The 19,016-nt window shown below is 44.3% G+C and overlaps 1 protein-coding gene across 1 annotated transcript in view; it reads right to left on the bottom strand.

Annotated features, from left to right (window-relative positions):
- The window catches only part of ZC3H13 (zinc finger CCCH-type containing 13), a 362,285-nt gene that overhangs the window by 208,328 nt on the left and 134,941 nt on the right, over positions 1-19,016 (bottom strand). The window contains 3 exon segments of the mRNA XM_085621836.1: positions 6,704-7,017; positions 7,458-7,631; positions 8,948-9,145. Of these exon segments, the coding sequence (XP_085477962.1) occupies positions 6,704-7,017; positions 7,458-7,631; positions 8,948-9,145 (686 nt within the window).

Here is a 19,016-nt window from a genome sequence, read left to right on the forward strand (position 1 = left end):
TGCTGGCTGCAGGACACAGCAGGATTTAGCTGGAGCAGGTTCGAGGTGGGGACAGGCCAGTAGGGCTGGGCCTAAGTCAGTGGGCGTCCTCCTCTTGTTAGCTTCCTTTGTTGGAATTCTCAAAGGCAGGGTGAGTTTTTTGTTAGTGTTGTTTTGTCATCTATGCAGCCTAAGGGCTAACTGCCTACTATTACTTGCCTTTTTCTTTGAAAATAAAGGGCTGAGTTGGAACCTTATTGGAGTGCATGTTCTCAGTTACAGAAATGATATACGGAATTGGTTTCAGTTTATTGGAAAACCCAATTAATATTGACATATTAGCATATTTGAGTTATGGTCGGCTGCAGGTTTATATATGTATGTCTGAAGGTACTCCGTACTTTAGCTAAACATACACATATATATGTATTTTTGTATATGCTCCGGGATCCCCACATGTGAGCAGGGATTATTCAGTGCTTATGACTATTGATGAGTATTCCCTGGAAGAGAATCTTATTATCTCAGCCACATGTTCATTACACTGGCTCCCTGACAAAACAGAGGAATGTGTTTAAGGTGGGCTGTTTAATTTTTAAGTGTCTGCATAATCTGGCTCCAGTCTATTTTAACAGTTGCATAAATTTCAATACCCTCATACAGACGGAACACTGGCCCTAAATCAGGATAATATCAAGGGGGGAGGGGGTGGGGGGGGGGGGGGACAGTTTTCAGTCAGTTAAACGGACACTGTGAAAAGACAATTTGCTACAAATTTGAGGAAAGTAGGGATGAGAAGGCGACAAACTAGAATTTTTTTATTTCCAGGAGGAACCTTTCCTCTGAAGGAAAGGCTCTAAGAAAACTGCCATAATATAATTTCCAGCAAATTGATGTGGAGGCTGGTCTCGGGGAAAACAATAGTCTCAGAGGTAGGGGGAAGACTCGAACCCCTAACCACCAAAGATGGGTAGCGACCACCACCATCACCTTTGGGAACATTCAAGGGGCACTGATAAGCAAGAAAGGGATCGGGGCAAACTGAGTGCTCATGGCCAACTTGAATATCAGGTGGTACCTGTAGGGCTGCAGGCCAGGGATGTGAAAATAAGCTTCCTGTTGGTCTAAGGTTACCATCCAGTCTCCAGGGAAGTTAGAACTGGGGCCAGCATGAGCATCTTGAATTTGTGCTTGCAGTGGAAGGCGTGGAGAGGGCAAAGGTCTAAAATAGGGCAAAGGTCTAAAATAGGACAAAGGCCTATGTCCTCCTTCACCACTAGGAAGCAACGGAAAGAACATCTAGTCCCCACTTCCAAGGCGCCGTTGGCCAAAACAGTGCTGTGGCTTAGGTTTCCTTAAAATGCTTCAGGACAGAGGCTTAATTTTCACTAAACAGGCAGGAGTCATGGCAGGGCACATCTATTAAGGTCCTCTAGAGTATTCCAGAGTTACTTTTCAACCATTGGGACCTAAACAGTGTATGGTCATGTAAATATGTTCACTAACTGAGCACTGCGTCATTTGCACTATGTTCCCATTGTATATCTTTGCGCCTGGCTCTTAATTAGAAATTATTCAAACAAAAAAGCATGTCCTGTACCTGATACTTACTCTTTCAAAAAGCATTGAATTGTATAATTGAATTGAGTACCTCAGAAGCTTCCGGGATGTATTCGATTGAGTAAGTCACACGGGATAACTGTTGCATTATGATATTTGTTACCCTAACGCTTGTGGGCATATAAAGCTATACAAAGATGCTGGGTTGAAAGAGGCAAAAATAGAGTGAGTTACACAACACCATACCACACAAATACACCATGCATAAAACCACTGTCACATAGCAACAATCCACATAGATACTCCAGACATGCCACATAATTTCAATCTACAAAACAAAACCAGTGCCAATGCTGCACCTAATTCTAATGCACAATTAGATCATGAACTGAATGAAACAGTTTCACATACAACCACTTTTTCAGTTGGATTTAAATCAACATTTTTTTATAATCAATCCATTTATTTTTCAATTTATGTGGTTTAAATATCACATTTATCACATTTTCAAAAAAGAAGAGAAGAGAACAATATAGATATATACATTTACATATACTAATTTTTTGCGACACCCCTACTTGCATACAACAGTCAATCATACATACTAAACAAACACTTTCACACAAACATCCTCAATCACTGGTTATGACACAAAAACATTTTTTAAATGAATCAAATATACAAAAAGGCCATCGACAAATATGAATTGGCACACTTATAATACAATGTATTCAGTCATTTGAAATTGATTGGCCTCAAGTGAAGAAAGGTCTACGCGTTTCGAATCCCTTTACATGTAGGGATTCTCGTCAGGACCAACACTTTCTGAAACAAAACAAACACAACCGAATTTTACTAAATGACCCAAAGATAATTCGAATTTGAACCGCAAACCTAGTTCTGGCATCTTACCTGCAGTTCAATATGTGCAGAAAAGACTTTCCCCAAAAATTCTGAAGCCGTGCAATAACCTAAACACAAGGCAAAGAACAAAAATGTAATATGAATGGAGCCTGAGTCCGACCGACTTTACAAAGGGTGAGCCACCTAAGGAGACAGCAATCTTACCTGTCGAGCTTATTGTGGTGTCAGAATGATAGTTCTCTTCACTGGCTTCAAGGTCTGGGTCTTTAAAAATTACCGTCTTCCAAGTACAGCAACCACAAGGCTTTTCGGTGCAACTGTTGCCCTTTACGATTGCTTATATCAATTCTAATGAAACATAAAATAACAACGCAACTCAGTATCCACCTTGGCATATAAGGCGTTCCTCTTTAAACACAACTGCGCACTCTTAAAGCTTTTAGCTGAAGGTTCGTGAAAGGTTCGTCAGCGCTCCTTCAATAGCGTCAAGATCTGGATCTTTGAAAATATCGTGTTTCCAGTGTCTCAAGCACGAAGCTTTCAGTTCAATTGTCACCCTTTCTGATCGCTTATGTCCGTTCTGATGAAAAATAAAAATGCAGTTCAGTACCCTCCTTGGCATGTAGAGCGTTCCAATTTGGACACAGCTTTGCGCGGCACAAGATTTTACCTGAAAATACGTAAAGGTTCGTCAACGCTCCTTACTCCGGGCGTGTTGGCGCCATAATGTTTGGAATAAGAATCCAGTCACCACCACGGCTATTTGAATACAAACACTTCCGCCAGCAAAGAATCACAGGAGTTGTAGTTAGGAGGTTGGCATTAATCAGAATCCGTGTGCGCTTTTGATGTCAAAACAAAAATTGAGTTGCGTGGCTATTACGTCAAGGTGCCCGAGTCAGCCATTGGTGACCAGTGTAAAAATCTACAGCTTAAGTCAATGCTCGTGGGGATCCGCCGTAATTGTTCGTTCAAATGGTGGTTTTGTCGTAGTATTTTTTATGTATAGACCTGAGTTGACATGACAAACTTTATTTAGAAGGTGCGACACCATGATGTATACAAGGATGATGGAACAAGTGTGTTTGCCATTGGAAACTGAGCGTGCAGTATGAAATATCTGCATATATTGAGTGCTCTATGTCAAAAGAAGTGCATCCATGGTGGGCTGGCAGCCTCAAGCCATGGGTGCAAAGGTCGCTTTGGAGCAGAGTACATTCCGGTAAACCGATGTATGTACCGACCCATCCAAGGCCATCACAAATGCGGAACGTGTGTTTGCTGCGAATCAACTATGGAAGGCAACCATTTTTCCTACAGGGAAATCCATTGGAAACACGACACCTTTTCCAACTGTAAAACCAAATTCGACTGCCTCCAATTCCAGTTTGGATAATACTGGATGCAGTCCGTGCCATCATCTGAAATGAACACATATAGGGGCTAAGATTTCTATAGGACTTTGGCCACACGCGACTGATGTGGTTACAAGTCGAAGACGTCATTACGTCATCGGCGCGCTCCATTCCCAAACAATCTTCAAGCGTGACAAGTTTGCAAATGAATCGCACCTTGGCCAGCCGAGACTACCTCAAATTTGGATAACACTAAAAACACATACATCGGTTTACCGGAATGTACTCTGCTCCAAAGCGACCTTTGCACCCATGGCTTGAGGCTGCCAGCCCACCATGGATGCACTTCTTTTGACATAGAGCACTCAATATATGCAGATATTTCATACTGCACGCTCAGTTTCCAATGGCAAACACACTTGTTCCATCATCCTTATATACATCATGGTGTCGCACCTTCTAAATAAAGTTTTAGTCATGTCAACTCAGGTCTATACATAAAAAAATACTACGACAAAACCACCATTTGAACGAACAATTACGGCGGATCCCCACGAGCATTGACTTAAGCTGTAGATTTTTACACTGGTCACCAATGGCTGACTCTGGCACCTTGACGTAATGGCCACGCAACTCAATTTTTGTTTTGACATCAAAAGCGCACACATATTCTGATTAATGCCAACCTCCTAACTACAACTCCCGTGATTCTTTGCTGGCGGAAGTGTTTGTATTCAAATAGCCGTGGTGGTGACTGGATTCTTATTCCAAACATTATGACGCCAACACGCCCGGAGTAAGGAGCGTTGACGAACCTTTACGTATTTTCAGGTAAAATCTTGTGCCGCGCAAAGCTGTGTCCAAATTGGAACGCTCTACATGCCAAGGAGGGTACTGAACTGCATTTTTATTTTTCATTAGAACGGACATAAGCAATCAGAAAGGGTGACAATTGAACTGAAAGCTTCGTGCTTGAGACACTGGAAACACGATATTTTCAAAGATCCAGATCTTGACGCTATTGAAGGAGCGCTGACGAACCTTTCACGAACCTTCAGCTAAAAGCTTTAAGAGTGCGCAGTTGTGTTTAAAGAGGAACGCCTTATATGCCGAGGTGGATACTGAGTTGCGTTGTTATTTTATGTTTCATTAGAATTGATATAAGCAATCGTAAAGGGCAACAGTTGCACCGAAAAGCCTTGTGGTTGCTGTACTGGGAAGACGGTAATTTTTAAAGACCCAGACCTTGAAGCCAGTGAAGAGAACTATCATTCTGACACCACAATAAGCTCGACAAGTAAGATTGCTGTCTCCTTAGGTGGCTCACCCTTTGTAAAGTCGGTCGGACTCAGGCTCCATTCATATTACATTTTTGTTCTTTGCCTTGTGTTTAGGTTATTGCACGGCTTCAGAATTTTTGGTGAAAGTCTTTTCTGCACATATTGAACTGCAGGTAAGATGCCAGAACTAGGTTTGCGGTTCAAAATCTAATTATCTTTGGGTCATTTAGTAAAATTCGGTTGTGTTTCTGTTTTGTTTCAGAAAGTGTTGGTCCTGACGAGAATCCCTACATGTAAAGGGATTCGAAACGCGTAGACCTTTCTTCACTTGAGGCCAATCAATTTCAAATGACTGAATACATTGTATTATAAGTGTGCCAATTCATATTTGTCGATGGCCTTTTTGTATATTTGATTCATTTAAAAAATGTTTTTGTGTCATAACCAGTGATTGAGGATGTTTGTGTGAAAGTGTTTGTTTAGTATGTATGATTGACTGTTGTATGCAAGTAGGAGTGTCGCAAAAAATTAGTATATGTAAATGTATATATCCATGTTGTTCTCTTCTGTTCTTTTTTTGAATATGTGATAAATGTGATATTTAAACCACATAAATTGAAAAATAAATGGATTGATTATAAAAAAATGTTGATTTAAATCCAACGGAAAAAGTGGTTGTATGTGAAACTGTTTCATTCAGTTCATGATCTAATTGTGCATTAGAATTAGGTGCAGCATTGGCACTGGTTTTGTTTTGTAGACTATATGTGGCTTGGCCTTGCTGCTATTTAGCCAAAACCCGAGTTTGTTATTCACATAATTTCAATCAGCATAATTCCACCCAACGCCAGTTTCCCGCCACACCATTCAACTCCACACATTTCCATTCCACACCACATAATTCAACACCAAACCACATCATTCAACTCAATTACACAACACACCACATACATTCACAACTCCACAACACAAAATACCATTCCACATAGTTACACTCCATGACACAGTCCTGCTCCACATAATTCCAGTTCACTCAATGCCACGTAAGTCCTATCCCCTTAATTCCACTGCACACCATGCCACATAATTCCACTCACTACAAAAATCCACTCCACACCACACAATTCAACTAACAATACCAATTCAACCCACATAATTCCACTCCACACCACATACATCCACTTCACTCCAAAACAAAACACATGGGTATAAGACATTGTCATTTACAATGCCAAAAGCTCTAACTCGGACAAATGCGAGACCTATTGCATTGCAAATGCTTGCTATAAATTGGTGTCGGCTTTCTTTATTGAGTGCGTCTCTCACTTACTTACTGCTTGTGTGCAATAAGTGCTTAACACTATCCTCTGATAAGTCTAAACTGCTCGCCCACACTACAACAAAAGAGGGCATTTGGGATGATTATTATCATCCCAGTTAACCAGTATAAGTTGCCTGGACTCTTGGCCCAGTGTACCTCATTTTGGTGCACTATATAGAGAGCCAGCTTCCTACATTAAGCATTTCAAGAGAGCTGGATTGAAAAAGACAACATGTGCACGAAGAACAGAATTTGTTACAAATATACAACAGTGAATGGATATGACATACCACCTTATGAAAGAAACTGACATGTACTGCAATGTAATATGGATGAGTTCATACCATCCCTCCTTTCATGGCGACGCTCACGAGAAACAGTGGTCCTCTCTCGATCAGCTCTTGCTTTTTCCCTCACAGGTGAACGATTTTTTGATGGGCTTTGCTGCTTCTTATGAGGAGATGCAGAAGTGCGAACAGAATATGGCGATGCCGAGCGCCTGGCCAGTGGGGAGGCAGATCTCTGGTATGATGGAGAAGGAGTCCTTTTACGGCGAGGGGATACAGAATGGTGTTGCTCAGAAGACCCAGACTGTGAAGAGGGAGACTGGTGACGGGAGGACACAGGTGAATGATGTGGTCCTGTAGGTGATACTGATCTACTGAAAAGGGGCATAAAAGTGCGGGGAGATTAAAAATATTTCCATAAACATTAGTGATACAAAGTAAACCTTTTCTTTCTGAATGGTCTAGTAACCATGCTTTTGTAAAAGTACTTAAGTTACTTGAAGTAATAATGCCTTAATTTTTAAAATTGGCAAATTTGATGAACATTATTATTCACTGAAGTGAACAGACATTTGAAATATATTACCAGATTAGGAGAAATAGGTATTTCAATTTAATTCGGAGGAAGAAAGCTCATCAAAAAAAGAGACTAACTGGACAGTCTGGTTTCTTGCAGAACACAACCAACTATTCACACTTTCTTTTAGAAACAACACATCAACAGGAGAAATTCTCAGGAGAGGATAGGAACAATGAAAGAATTCCACTGAATTTCTTCTGTTTACTATTAGAGAACATATTAATATCACACCTGCGTGACTGAGAGAAAGAATGTTTTTGCACTGTTGACTTGGCTGGAGCTGGAGATACTGGTCTTCTCCTTGCTGAAGGGGGAGAGTATTCCCTGGAATGAGAAGAATTGCTCCCAGAATGATCTGCAGGACTGGGGGATCGCTTCTGCCGGCGGGAGCCTTCAGAATGGTCTCTGTTCATAAAACCAACCATAGAGAGGCATGATGTTGCAGGGACAGATCAAGAAAAGAACTTTACAGTGATATACCTATGATGAACAACAGTTTAAGAACTTTTGTTATAAAGTAGAGATGACCAACTGTTAGACAGAATAATAAACAACAAGACTGTAAGCTCTTAAGAAGTCAAAATATGCCGAACTGCATAGAGTATTTTGGTATACTACCAAGGAATTTTTTTTGCAATTTTTAAAACAGTGTTCGAAAAAATGTAGCATGAAAAGTTTACTCTTGTGTTAACCAATCTCTGAAGGTCTGGACAGACACCCCCTCAAAGAGCCTTTCAGGTGTTACCAATTGCTTGGGTCAAAGTCCACTGCAATGACTGGAAAAGCTGTGATGCCTCTTCACGTTTTCGGGATTACTGTGAGTTTTTCGTCCAGTGGTCCAGAAAAATCAAGTGAGCCCAATGGAGGCGCTACATGTTATTTTGTTTCTATCAACATCCACACTCTAGGATCAGGCGGAACACCAAAGTTTAACCTCTCGAGTCGCTACTTTCTTCTCAACCCAGGCTACGTGATACCTGCTAGTGGCTGTCTGACTGCCTACTGGGAGATGTGTGGGTATTTGTTAAGGGTATATGTTGGTGAGCGAAGTCACCAACACGCTGGTGTATACAACCACAAAAAAGCTATAGAACTGACCTTTAGGACTATCTGCACAAATCAGACACAGCATCTCAGCAAATGTTTAGCAAACTTTTGCATATGTTAATCCCTTTTGGGCACATTAATAATTCCTTGCAAAGGCAGGTCTTCGGAGCATTTACTACCTCTTACCTTAGAGAAAATGAACTGGAGAAATATGTTCTACTAAGCAATTGGATTTTATTTGAATAAAAGTCCACTTTCTTTTCTTAAGAGCTAAAACACTTACTGGACAATACATTAAGTGTAAACTGTACCAAACATGCTACCCCACACCAGACTTCAAGAGTAAAAATACACAGTTTAATCTTTCTGTATACTGAAAGTCAAATCCTAAAGAGGATGTACAATTCAGCATCTGGTTCCCATGGGTTCCAGGACACAGGCAAAACTTGTGACCAAGATTGCACAGTTGCCACTTAACCCCCCCAGTTGGCAGAAAACTGGCCCCACCAACGGGCATCCCCTTCTGAGGAAATGGTGATCGGGTGGCTGCTTAGTTTTATAATAAGAGCGCAAGCACAAGTTTATACAAGTTAATGAACAAACAACTTTTTCAGTGTAATAAACTAACAGCTTTCTTAAAATGTAATAGATATCACCAAAAATAAAAAACCCACCTTAGCTTTTCTTTTTTATCCTTGTGTTTTTCAACATCACGCATTTTTTCTTTTCCCTCCTTAATTTTCTCTTCAGCACGATCTTTTGATTTATGTTTATCTTTGTGTCTCTTTACCACGAGTATTTCTTCCAGAGTTGGGGGAGGTGGGCTTGGAGTACGAGGCCCTTTCTTTTTACTATGGGATCCTTTTGAACTTCTGAAATGTGAAAGAAGTAGGTTTGCATGAAGATAGAATAGAGAGCTCATACATTACAAACTGTATCTCTTAATACTAAAGAGCAGCAAACTAAGAAAAGTACACAATCTGCGAAAAGAGATGTAATCTGCCTGCAGCAATAGGATGATATACATTCACGTGTTGTACGCATACACAAACCATCTAGTACCTGGGTTACCCATTCTTTAGGTGGTTTAAAGGTCAAATAGGATGTTGACTGGGGAATCTATAAAAAAAAAAAGATTGTTTTTATTGACTAGCTGTGCAACCTCATGCTCTGTGTCATCTTAAGATTTTTCTGAAGCATTTTGATGTGCCGTTGTGTATGTTATTCTTTTACCCTTTCATCCTCTGGTGAGGCTAGATAGGATCTATCTTATCTATACCATCTCAGGTTGCCAAACTATTATTACAGGAAAGTAATATAGCAAGTAGTGTTGCAGTGTGTAGTTTGGTTAGAGGATGAAGTAATATTGAATACCTTTCAAAGCACTGCTAGTTTTCTTTTTATGTAGATGTCACCACAATAATGCAATGATAAAGTGCTGCAGAATTCCATGATGCAGTTATGCACATCACAAGCTTGTACATTTCCTATTTGGGTAAATGTCACTCCGGAGAGACTGCTGTTCCCAGACAGGTATGCTATCCCCAAACTACAGACTGACTGCTGAAATTCCTCTGTAGACTGCTGCACACCCATCAGGCTATACAAAATGGGCCTCTCCAAGGATACTCTATGCCTGTGTGGTGGCACTTAGGACGCTGGGTTTTTGCACATGGTGTGGCAATGCCACAACACAGCTGAATTCTATATCCAGAACGGAGGAAGAATTATGCTGTACTTTCGTCACCTTTATTTTACAGCAGCCATATTGAACATATAAAGAGGACTTCAATTCCCATGAACCACGGAGTAAAAATGGAGCAAAACAACTAATCCATGGCTAGGAACTCTTTATAGTCCCTTGCTGCCTCCTTTTTCTTCACTGCTCCAGCTGCTTATGCTAAGTGCCTCCTGCCTGAGGGCAACCTTTATTTGATCTTTGTGTTTTTTACCATTTATGGGTACTAATACGTTTTTAGGTCGAGCCTGGGCAGCGCATGCACACCTCTGCAAGGCATGCTGTATTTAGGTATGGACTTGAAACTGCGCCCATATTTTTCATTGGCTTGTGTCATTGTCCATGTAAACTGTGGTTTTTAATTGGTCAATAGGCTTAGTAGTTCCTCTTTAGTACAGCCTTGTCTTATTTTGTAACCTCCCATGAGGACACACCCCGGTACGTGTGTTGTTACTCAGCAGGCTTTAATTACAGCCTCCGAGCACTAATTTCTCAAATAGCTTTGTCCGCAGGCAGGACACGCACCAACGCTTTTAAAAAAAAAAAATCTTTATGGCACGGGCGCCAAATACATGTGCAATGGAATAGGTCTCCCATTTGCAAGAGTTTAAGCTATTGGCATTGTAAATGACAATGCCTCTTATTTATCTTTTTTTAAATGAACAAATAAATGAAAGGCATTGCCATTTACAATGCCAATTGCTCAAACTCTCGTAAACGCGAGACCTATTGCATTGCAAATGCTTGTTATTGCAGTGCGGCCGTGGAAAAGCACTGTCGCTCCTCCGCGGCCACTCATCAAGTCAATTTTAAGCTGTGGCGTGAGGGGCACACACGCTGCAGTCCTCGGACTGCTAGTTTGCGCCGCATGCAGTTTCTAACGCTCGCTCAGTCTATGCTCCCGATCGGCGCGCTCAGTCGGCAAACTTCAAAGCAGCAGCGGGCCAGCTGGGAGCCCAGAGGGAATAATTTCTGTAATTTGCCTCGATTGTCTAAGTGAGAACGCCCCGCCGGGGACTGTATACGTTCTAATCGTCTATATGCTCAAGCTGAGAAGAATTTACATTGGGACACTGGCCCAGGCGAGATATTTGATGCCAAACACAGTGGGCAAGTGGTGACCCAGACTTTGACCCCTGACTGGCCCTACGGGCGGTGTACATAAACTGGGAGACTCCCAAAAACTGCACTCTTACCCTCTTAGTAAGCTGGGAGTTCCCCAGGGTTCTGTGCTCTTCATCACTATGACTGACATTGAGGAAAACTACATGGAGGAGGATAGTATTACCTACCTTCCCACTGATGACAACCTATGAGAGGACAGATGCTTCCATCCTTAAGGCAGTGTCACAGGTGGTGGCGGCCCTGGAGCAGAAGCTCCTCAAGATGGCACAACGCTGTTTTAAACACCGCACTACGAGGGAAGACCCTTGTGGGGTCCAGATCCCTCTACCTCTGGAGCCACTTGACCAGCCAACTGCGGATGCGAAGCACAAATGTGACAATGGACCCGGCGTTGACCTGGATGCTTTCGAGAGGATGAAACTAGCCTTCATGGCCCACATTTGGCCTCTGGGATCTGACCCCCTACTGGTACCCTTGCCTGGCCCCTCAGGTCTCCAGCCTGCTGATGCAGAAACTCTTCCACTTCCATCACCCCCCCCTCCCCTTGATGAGGCAGAATTCCCCTTTGGCTCAGATGCAGAGCATGACATTTGTTATAGGCCAAGGGCACCTTCACCTACCCCTAAAATGCCAAACGGTAACGCTACAGTGCAGAATAGGCCCCAGACAACATCCGATATGTTAGACCCTGATGAACTGTAATGACCCTGCTCCGCGGAGTGTTTCCCGGCCGACAAGGCAGCTGCCTGCCTCTGGGAGACTTCGCAAGCCCCTGGACAAGGAGGTTCGTAGCCGCCTCTGGACGGAGTGCCCCCATCCAGTTCTGGATGACAAGGTGGCACTGACACCGGATATGAATACCCGCATGACCACCTTCCTGGCCAAATACAATAGAGACCCTAAGGAGGGCATAGATAGATCCTAGTGGGCCTGTCAGGATAAACGTCCTATTTATGGGGCGCTAACCAGAATATTTGACATGGCGTAGGGGCATCCAGAGCCCTGATCTCCCCTGAAGTGCTGGGCCCAACTGGACATAATCTTTTTGGGCAACACCAACTGCGTCTTCTCAACGTAGAAGCGCAGGCAATTACTCATTAAGATCGACCGCAAGTTGGGGGACTTCGGCACCTCAGAGGCAGGCCCAATTGTTCAAGGGAGGATTTTTGAGGCCCCGTTCAACCGAGAGCTTGGCAAGTTTGTGGTAAACTTAAATTTTTTAGATAAAGCCCAGACTTCCATTAAGAGAGTTTTTACCCTCCGGTCTTGAAGGTCGATTGAGATGAGAAGAAAGCTGGGTCGCCCGGTACAGGGCAATGTCGGCAGCGATTGTTCTATTAACAGGAGCCCCTGTGCTGGGCTTGGACCAGGAGCCAGGAGAAAATTAGTCAAGGCCTCATTTAATGGCACCAAGGGTTCTGAGATGGAGATGCCAGGCTGCAGGACCTTCGTTATGACATTAGTCTTGACTGCCACAGTAGGAAGCTGTAGGTCCAAGACCTCCGCAGCTTTATGTACCACCATAGCAAAGGAAGCTCCCTCCTAAGTAGCCAGGTTAGGAGGAGAAAGCATGTCAGGCTATGGAGAGGTATCCAAGCCACTGGCATTACCCAATTCCTCATACCAGTCCATTTCTTCAGAACAAAGCGGTCCTATGTCCCCTCCCAGTCTTCCTCCAATCTTAGTCCCTCTAAATAAGGCTGAAGATGCGACAAAGTCAGAGGCCTCTGCTTGATCCGTGTCATCGGGGATGAGAAAGGGGCTGATGCAGCCAATGGGTGCCAGCGACGTTGAAAGTCTAGCAGTCTGGCGTGGCAGTAGGAAATGTCAAGGAGGTACAACCAGCGCTGGTCTGGATCCTGGAACAGATCCACGAGAAGCCACGGGCACCCGGTCTGGAGCAGAGAGCGCAGAACTCAACAGAACTCCTTCCGCTGAGCCCGTGGGGCCCGATGGAGCCCCAAGCAGGGTCAGGTCACCCAAATACGGCACACATGGCGTCATAAATTTCTTTCAGCTGCACACAGTCACTCCCGGAAAGGGAGGAAGCGAGGCCGCGACCCAGGCACACGCCCCGTGGAACGAGGCCGCGAATGTCATGATTCTTCTGTTGAGCCGGGTGACGGTCGGGGTGAAGTCAAAGAACGCTTTGACTTCTTGTGTTTTTGTGGTGCTTCTTACCCGACCCCTTCAAGGACCATGAATAGGAGAATGACGACTTGGAGCCCCCAAAGTGCTCGGACCTTCCTCTCAACCGAGAACGAAACCTCTGAGGTGCCAGACGCCAGGCGGCAAGCAGCTTTAGGGAATGCTCCCTCTAAGCTTTTGGAGCCATGGCCCGGAAGGTGGAGCACGCCTTTGGGCCGTGGTCAGACTCCAGGCACCAAGGGTACACGAGGTGGGGAGCTGTGACCGACATGACACAGTGACAGGCACCACAGTTTGAATCCCAAGGTCTTTTTGGACATGATGGATTACCTACACACCAATGTAAACACTGACAAAAAGTAAAAAAAAGTCTGTCAAGGAATAACAGGGGGTAGCTCTCTTCAACAGATCTATGCTGGCGCGTACAGAAAAGAACTGACACCAGCACAGAGGTGGCGACTATAGAGACAAAGTGGTCGTAACAATGACTGAGACTATGTGGATGTCACGATGAGGGAGACTACGCCAAAGGTGTCCCGTGGAGTCGACCGACGCCACCTATCGGCGCTCAGGGGTACTGCACAAGAAAAATCTTCCGGATCCAGTCTGTCACCTAGGAAGTTCAAAGGTAAGGAATCTGCAGCTAGATGTCGATCAGATGAATAATTGGTCAGAGAACGAATCGGGAATAAAGGACTGTAGTGCTCATGAGTCTTATTGGAAAATCAGAAGGCACATTTAGGAAACTTCAGGCAATCTCCACTGAGATGCTAGTGCTCGAAGGGGAATCTTCAAAGACTAGTCGCCCCTGAAATGCAACCCCCAGCCTCTGATTCTAGCAGCAGATAGCACACCCCAGTTACACCCCCACTTTGGGCGGGAAAACCTGATGGGAAACTCAGAAAGACTACCAGGTGTTCCCACCTTTGCCAATTCCACCCCTCAGGTGGAGGAGGCAAAGATAAGCACAATTTTCAGTCCGCCCAGCTTGAAGATGAGGGGACTCTTCCAATCAGGGCTAGGCCTACACCCTGTCCCACAGAAAGGTGGCATAATAGTGGGTGTAGTCACCCCAGGTAAGGTGCCCATTAGCCCTAACTACTACTCCCTAAAACACCTCTTAAAGTTAGAATTTAGGTAGCTACCACAGACCTAGAAACAAGATCTGCGACGACTTACGAACAAAGACGACGAGCATGCCAAGAAGACTGAGGACGATGACTGCCTTGGCCCCAGCCTTACAGGTCTGTCTCCAGCTTCGACGAAACTGTGTCCTGCCTTGCAGCCAGCAACCTCTGAAAGACCTGGGAGGACTGCTGCCTTCAACAAAGACCCCAATCTCCCGTGGACAGCGAACCCGTCTAGAAGAAACTACAAAGACTCCGGATCCAGACAGATCCGTGGCTCGTGCCCACTCTGCACAAGACGCCCACGGCCAGAGTCTGAGTGGTCTAACTGCCCATTGAAGACTCCGCAGCAACCAGGCCTCCAAATCCAGTGTTAGCCAACCTCCCCTGACCCCCACAACGGCGCCTGCAAAGTAAATCTGAAGGGTCCCCCCACCGCAACCCCGGTAAAAAGATTTCTGACGTCTAAAGGCACCCCTGAACCACAGCCCACTAACTTTGGTGGTTCGACCAGCGGTGCCTCTGTGACCCTCAACATCTCAACTTAACTGTGCTCTCGCTGCTGTTCTGCCTGGACCCCTGCAGCCTGTTTCCAAGAAGAAGAAACTCCATAGGATTGAACTAGGCGCCCGACACGGTTTGCATCCTGCACCTGCCGCACCTGTGCCACTGGTGGTGTACGTTTGTCCCCCCTGTGCTGGTCCTAACACCCAAAGCATGGCCCATGCAACTCTTCCTCTTACTTGCAAGCATCGTGGCTCCAAGCACTCCCAGTCTCCATGTAAATGGATTTTGACCTCTGCACCCGGATATTGTTTTTCCCATTGGATAACATTGGACTGCGTTGAAAAGTGTTGACTTTTCAAAGTGAAAAGTATTTTTAATTAAAAACGTACTTAATTAGGGAGTGTAAGAAAGTGCCTTCTCTGCATGGTTGCCCCCACTTTTTGCTGAACTGCTGATGAGCTTTGACCGAGTGTGCCCTAGGCTCCTGCCAATCAGGTACCCAGGACCTATGTTCTTTCCCTAAAACTGCATTGAAAACAAAACCCAATTGGCATCTCTGGCCACAAGTCAGTACCTGGGAAATGGTACCACAGGTACCCAGGGCACTATGACCAGGTAAATCAGTTACGAGTTGCAGCACTTATTGTGCCACCCTTAGACGCCCTGCATCTTTACACTCACACACTGCCTTTGCAGGCTGCGTGTTTTGGTGCAGAACAAAGTGAAGAGTCGACATGGCACACATCCTTGTGTGCCATGGCTACAACCCACTGTCCTGGCATAGATCAGCCACCCCTAAGCTGGGTGCACTATACCAGTGGTGAGGGTACAGGGGCATCAGCCCTGTACCCCTACAGTGTCTAAGTCCATTCTTAGACATTGTAAGTGCAGTGCTGCCATTAAGAGTACATGGTGCTGGGAGTTTGTCATTCCGAACTCCACAGTACCATAATGGCTACTCTGAAAACTGAGATGTTTGGTATCAAACTTCTCAGCACAATAAACCCACACTGATGCCATTGTGGGATTTAATGAAAAATGCACACAGAGGGCATCTTAAAGATGCCCCCTGAAAAACGATCTACCACTAGTGTCCAGGCTGAGCGGCTGCTTTCAGCTGCCAGTAATATCCCTCAAGAGGCTACATTGGCAGTCTTAGCAAAAGCCCTGGAGAACGCCACTTGGGACCATAATGTCCCAGGAGATTTTGTCCTCAAATGCGCAGAACTCGCCCTAATGAAGAATTACTTTGAATTTGAAGGTCGACTTTACCTCCAAACAGGAGGTACATCTATGGGGAGCATTTTTGCTCCTAGTGTAGCGGGCCTCTATGTTTTTGATTTTGAGGAACAATTTATTCTCGGGGCTAACAGACCCTTCTCCAAGTACCTCAAACTTTAAATCTGATTGGCCGCACTCTGCTCGTCCTACCAGCAGGTTACCCCAAGGAACTGTGGTCCATGTAGTGGCGACGGCGATTACGCCTGTGCCAAAAGTGTTCGAAGAAAGTAAGTGTCGCATTAGCCATCCCTGGACACGTGTTTCGAGGTAGTTGCCTCTCGTCAGCAGGGAGTAGGTGAGTGTGTGGGGTTGCCGCGTAGACTGCCTCAAACTTTGGCGAAGGTATATAGATGATGTACTGGCAATCTGGCAAGGCCCAATCAAGATTTCATCTTTTGGCTCAACACCTGTGACCCCCATCTAAAATTTACACACAGCATTGATAAAACCACTATGATATTTTTAGATGTGGATATCCACAATGAAAACACCAAACTTGAAACAAAAACTTATACCAAGCCAACATCCAAAAACAATCTACTACAATATGATCGCTTTCACCCGAGAGCACTAAAAGAAAATCTACCCTATGGCCAGTTCCTTCGATTAAGAAGGAACTGTAGCAAACTGACATACTACAAAACACAGGCCTCTTCTCTCTCCAAAAAGCTTTCAGAAAGAGGTTACCCTCAGCATATCTTGGACAAGGGCCAAAAACGGGCGAGAAACCAACCCCGAGATGCCCTATTAGTAGAAACCATGCAAAAGTTGGTCGCACACTGCTCGTCACACCAGCAAGTTGCCCCAAAGGACTGTGGTAAATGTAGTGGCGACGGCGGGTACGCCTATGCCACGATGTGTAAAAAGAACAGTATGTGTTGCGTTAGCCATCCCTGGACACGTGTTTCGAGGTAGTTGCCTCTCGTCAGCAGGGAGCAGAAAGAGGTTACCCTCAGCATATCTTGGACAAGGGCCAAAAACGGGCGAGAAACCAACCCCGAGATGCCCTATTAGTAGAAACCAGTAGACCTACACAGAAACCACCTCTCACCTGTGTGACAACCTATAATATTATGTCGAATCAGGTGACGAACACCATCAGAAAAAGATGGTCAATCCTAAACACTGGCAATCTGCAATGGGAGAAGCCTTTATTCTCAAACAAACGAGCAAGAAGTCTAAAGGACTCACTGGTTAACACTCGACCGAAGAAAATCACTGCAGTTGATGCAGCCACAGTCCTGACCTTTTGGGGACTACCGAAAGTTACAGGTCACTATCCCTGTGGGAACTGCTCAGTATGTCACCTCACTACACACACCAAAACACTGACACTGGAAAACAACAAGATCTGGACACAAAAAAACCATACCAATTGCAACAGTTGCAATGTAGTCTACCTCATAACATGCCCCTGTAATCTACGTTATGTAGGCATGACCACTCGTAGAGTTAAACAACGCATAACAGAGCATCGTAGTACTATCCGATGCAAGAGAGCGACTACTAAATTGACTGAACATTTCATCAGCAATAACCACACTCCAAATGATATGATTTGGACTGTTATTGAATCTGTCGAAAGTCAGAATACACTCTTTGAAAAGGAACAAAGATGGGTGTACCGTCTGTCAACCCACATAACAGAGCTGAACGACAATATACCATTGAACTCAGTACTTAGTAGATGAATTTGGTCTCGGTTATCTCTCCTTCTCAGTTTATTGTTATAACACACACCAAGGTTTCAATCAGAATCCATGGTTACCTTTTCTCTGCAATATACCTCTTTACTGCAGAACCCTTATTATTTACACGGGTTACTGAATTTTAAGCTGAGCCCTATGACTCAGCAAACATCTGCAAATAAACACCTCTTTATTGCAGAACCCTTATCACTTTTCACAAAATACAGAATTTTAGCTTGATCCCTATGACCCAATTAAACCACACCCCAAGTCACAAGGGCAGAAGCATTTTCTCTTAAATACCGACCGTGATAGACACGGCGCTAGCATTCGGTAACTGTGGGACCCCGAAGTAGGTGTGTAAACGGGCGTACCGGTGAGAGAACGTAAGTGTATCCCTACTCCAACTATAGAAGGGCCTTACAAGATCAAGGTAAGACAAATCAAGCTGAAAATGTTTCCTTTTCTATCACAGCAATGGTTCAGAGCCCACGCTCCCCACAGGAACCATGAGGCTTTATATTTAGCCTTTTTAACGTGAGTCCTTGAGCGCTCTTTATTTGTTTGTCTCTGTCTAAACTTTTACAAATATACGCGCACTGCACTAGAAATGTTTGATAGCAGTGTGAATCATCACGTATGCCCTTCTTGTATTGCCAACAGACAGGCACAACTAATGCACGTGATGCGAGAACATTAATAATAATTATTTTCGCCAAATCAACAATGCATGCCCTACACATGGATTGAGACATGCAAAAACCACACTCAACAACCCACAATAGATTGCATGCAACAACTCACATTGCATGTCGCTTACCATAATAAGTGAACGTGGAGAGTTAATGGGAATAATTTCAATAGAAAGTTTCTATTTTTGGATTTTACTTTTACAGATCCGAATCATCCTTCAAGAACGGCTTGAAGGCACAACAAACTACTCTCTAATAAAGGTGTAGTACACAGAGGTTCAGGGTGTGGGTGCACCTTAGCGAGTGCAGACCCCCCGTTCCTCAAATTCCTGGTCCTGAAGAAAACCTAAGAATTACTAGAAAGGTTGAAACATGTTTAACACACACACACATACCAACACTGATATCACTGGCCATTAATACCAGTTACGATATCT

Source organism: Triturus cristatus, chromosome 8 (assembly GCF_964204655.1).
Source record: "Triturus cristatus chromosome 8, aTriCri1.1, whole genome shotgun sequence".
NCBI lineage: Eukaryota > Metazoa > Chordata > Amphibia > Caudata > Salamandridae > Triturus > Triturus cristatus.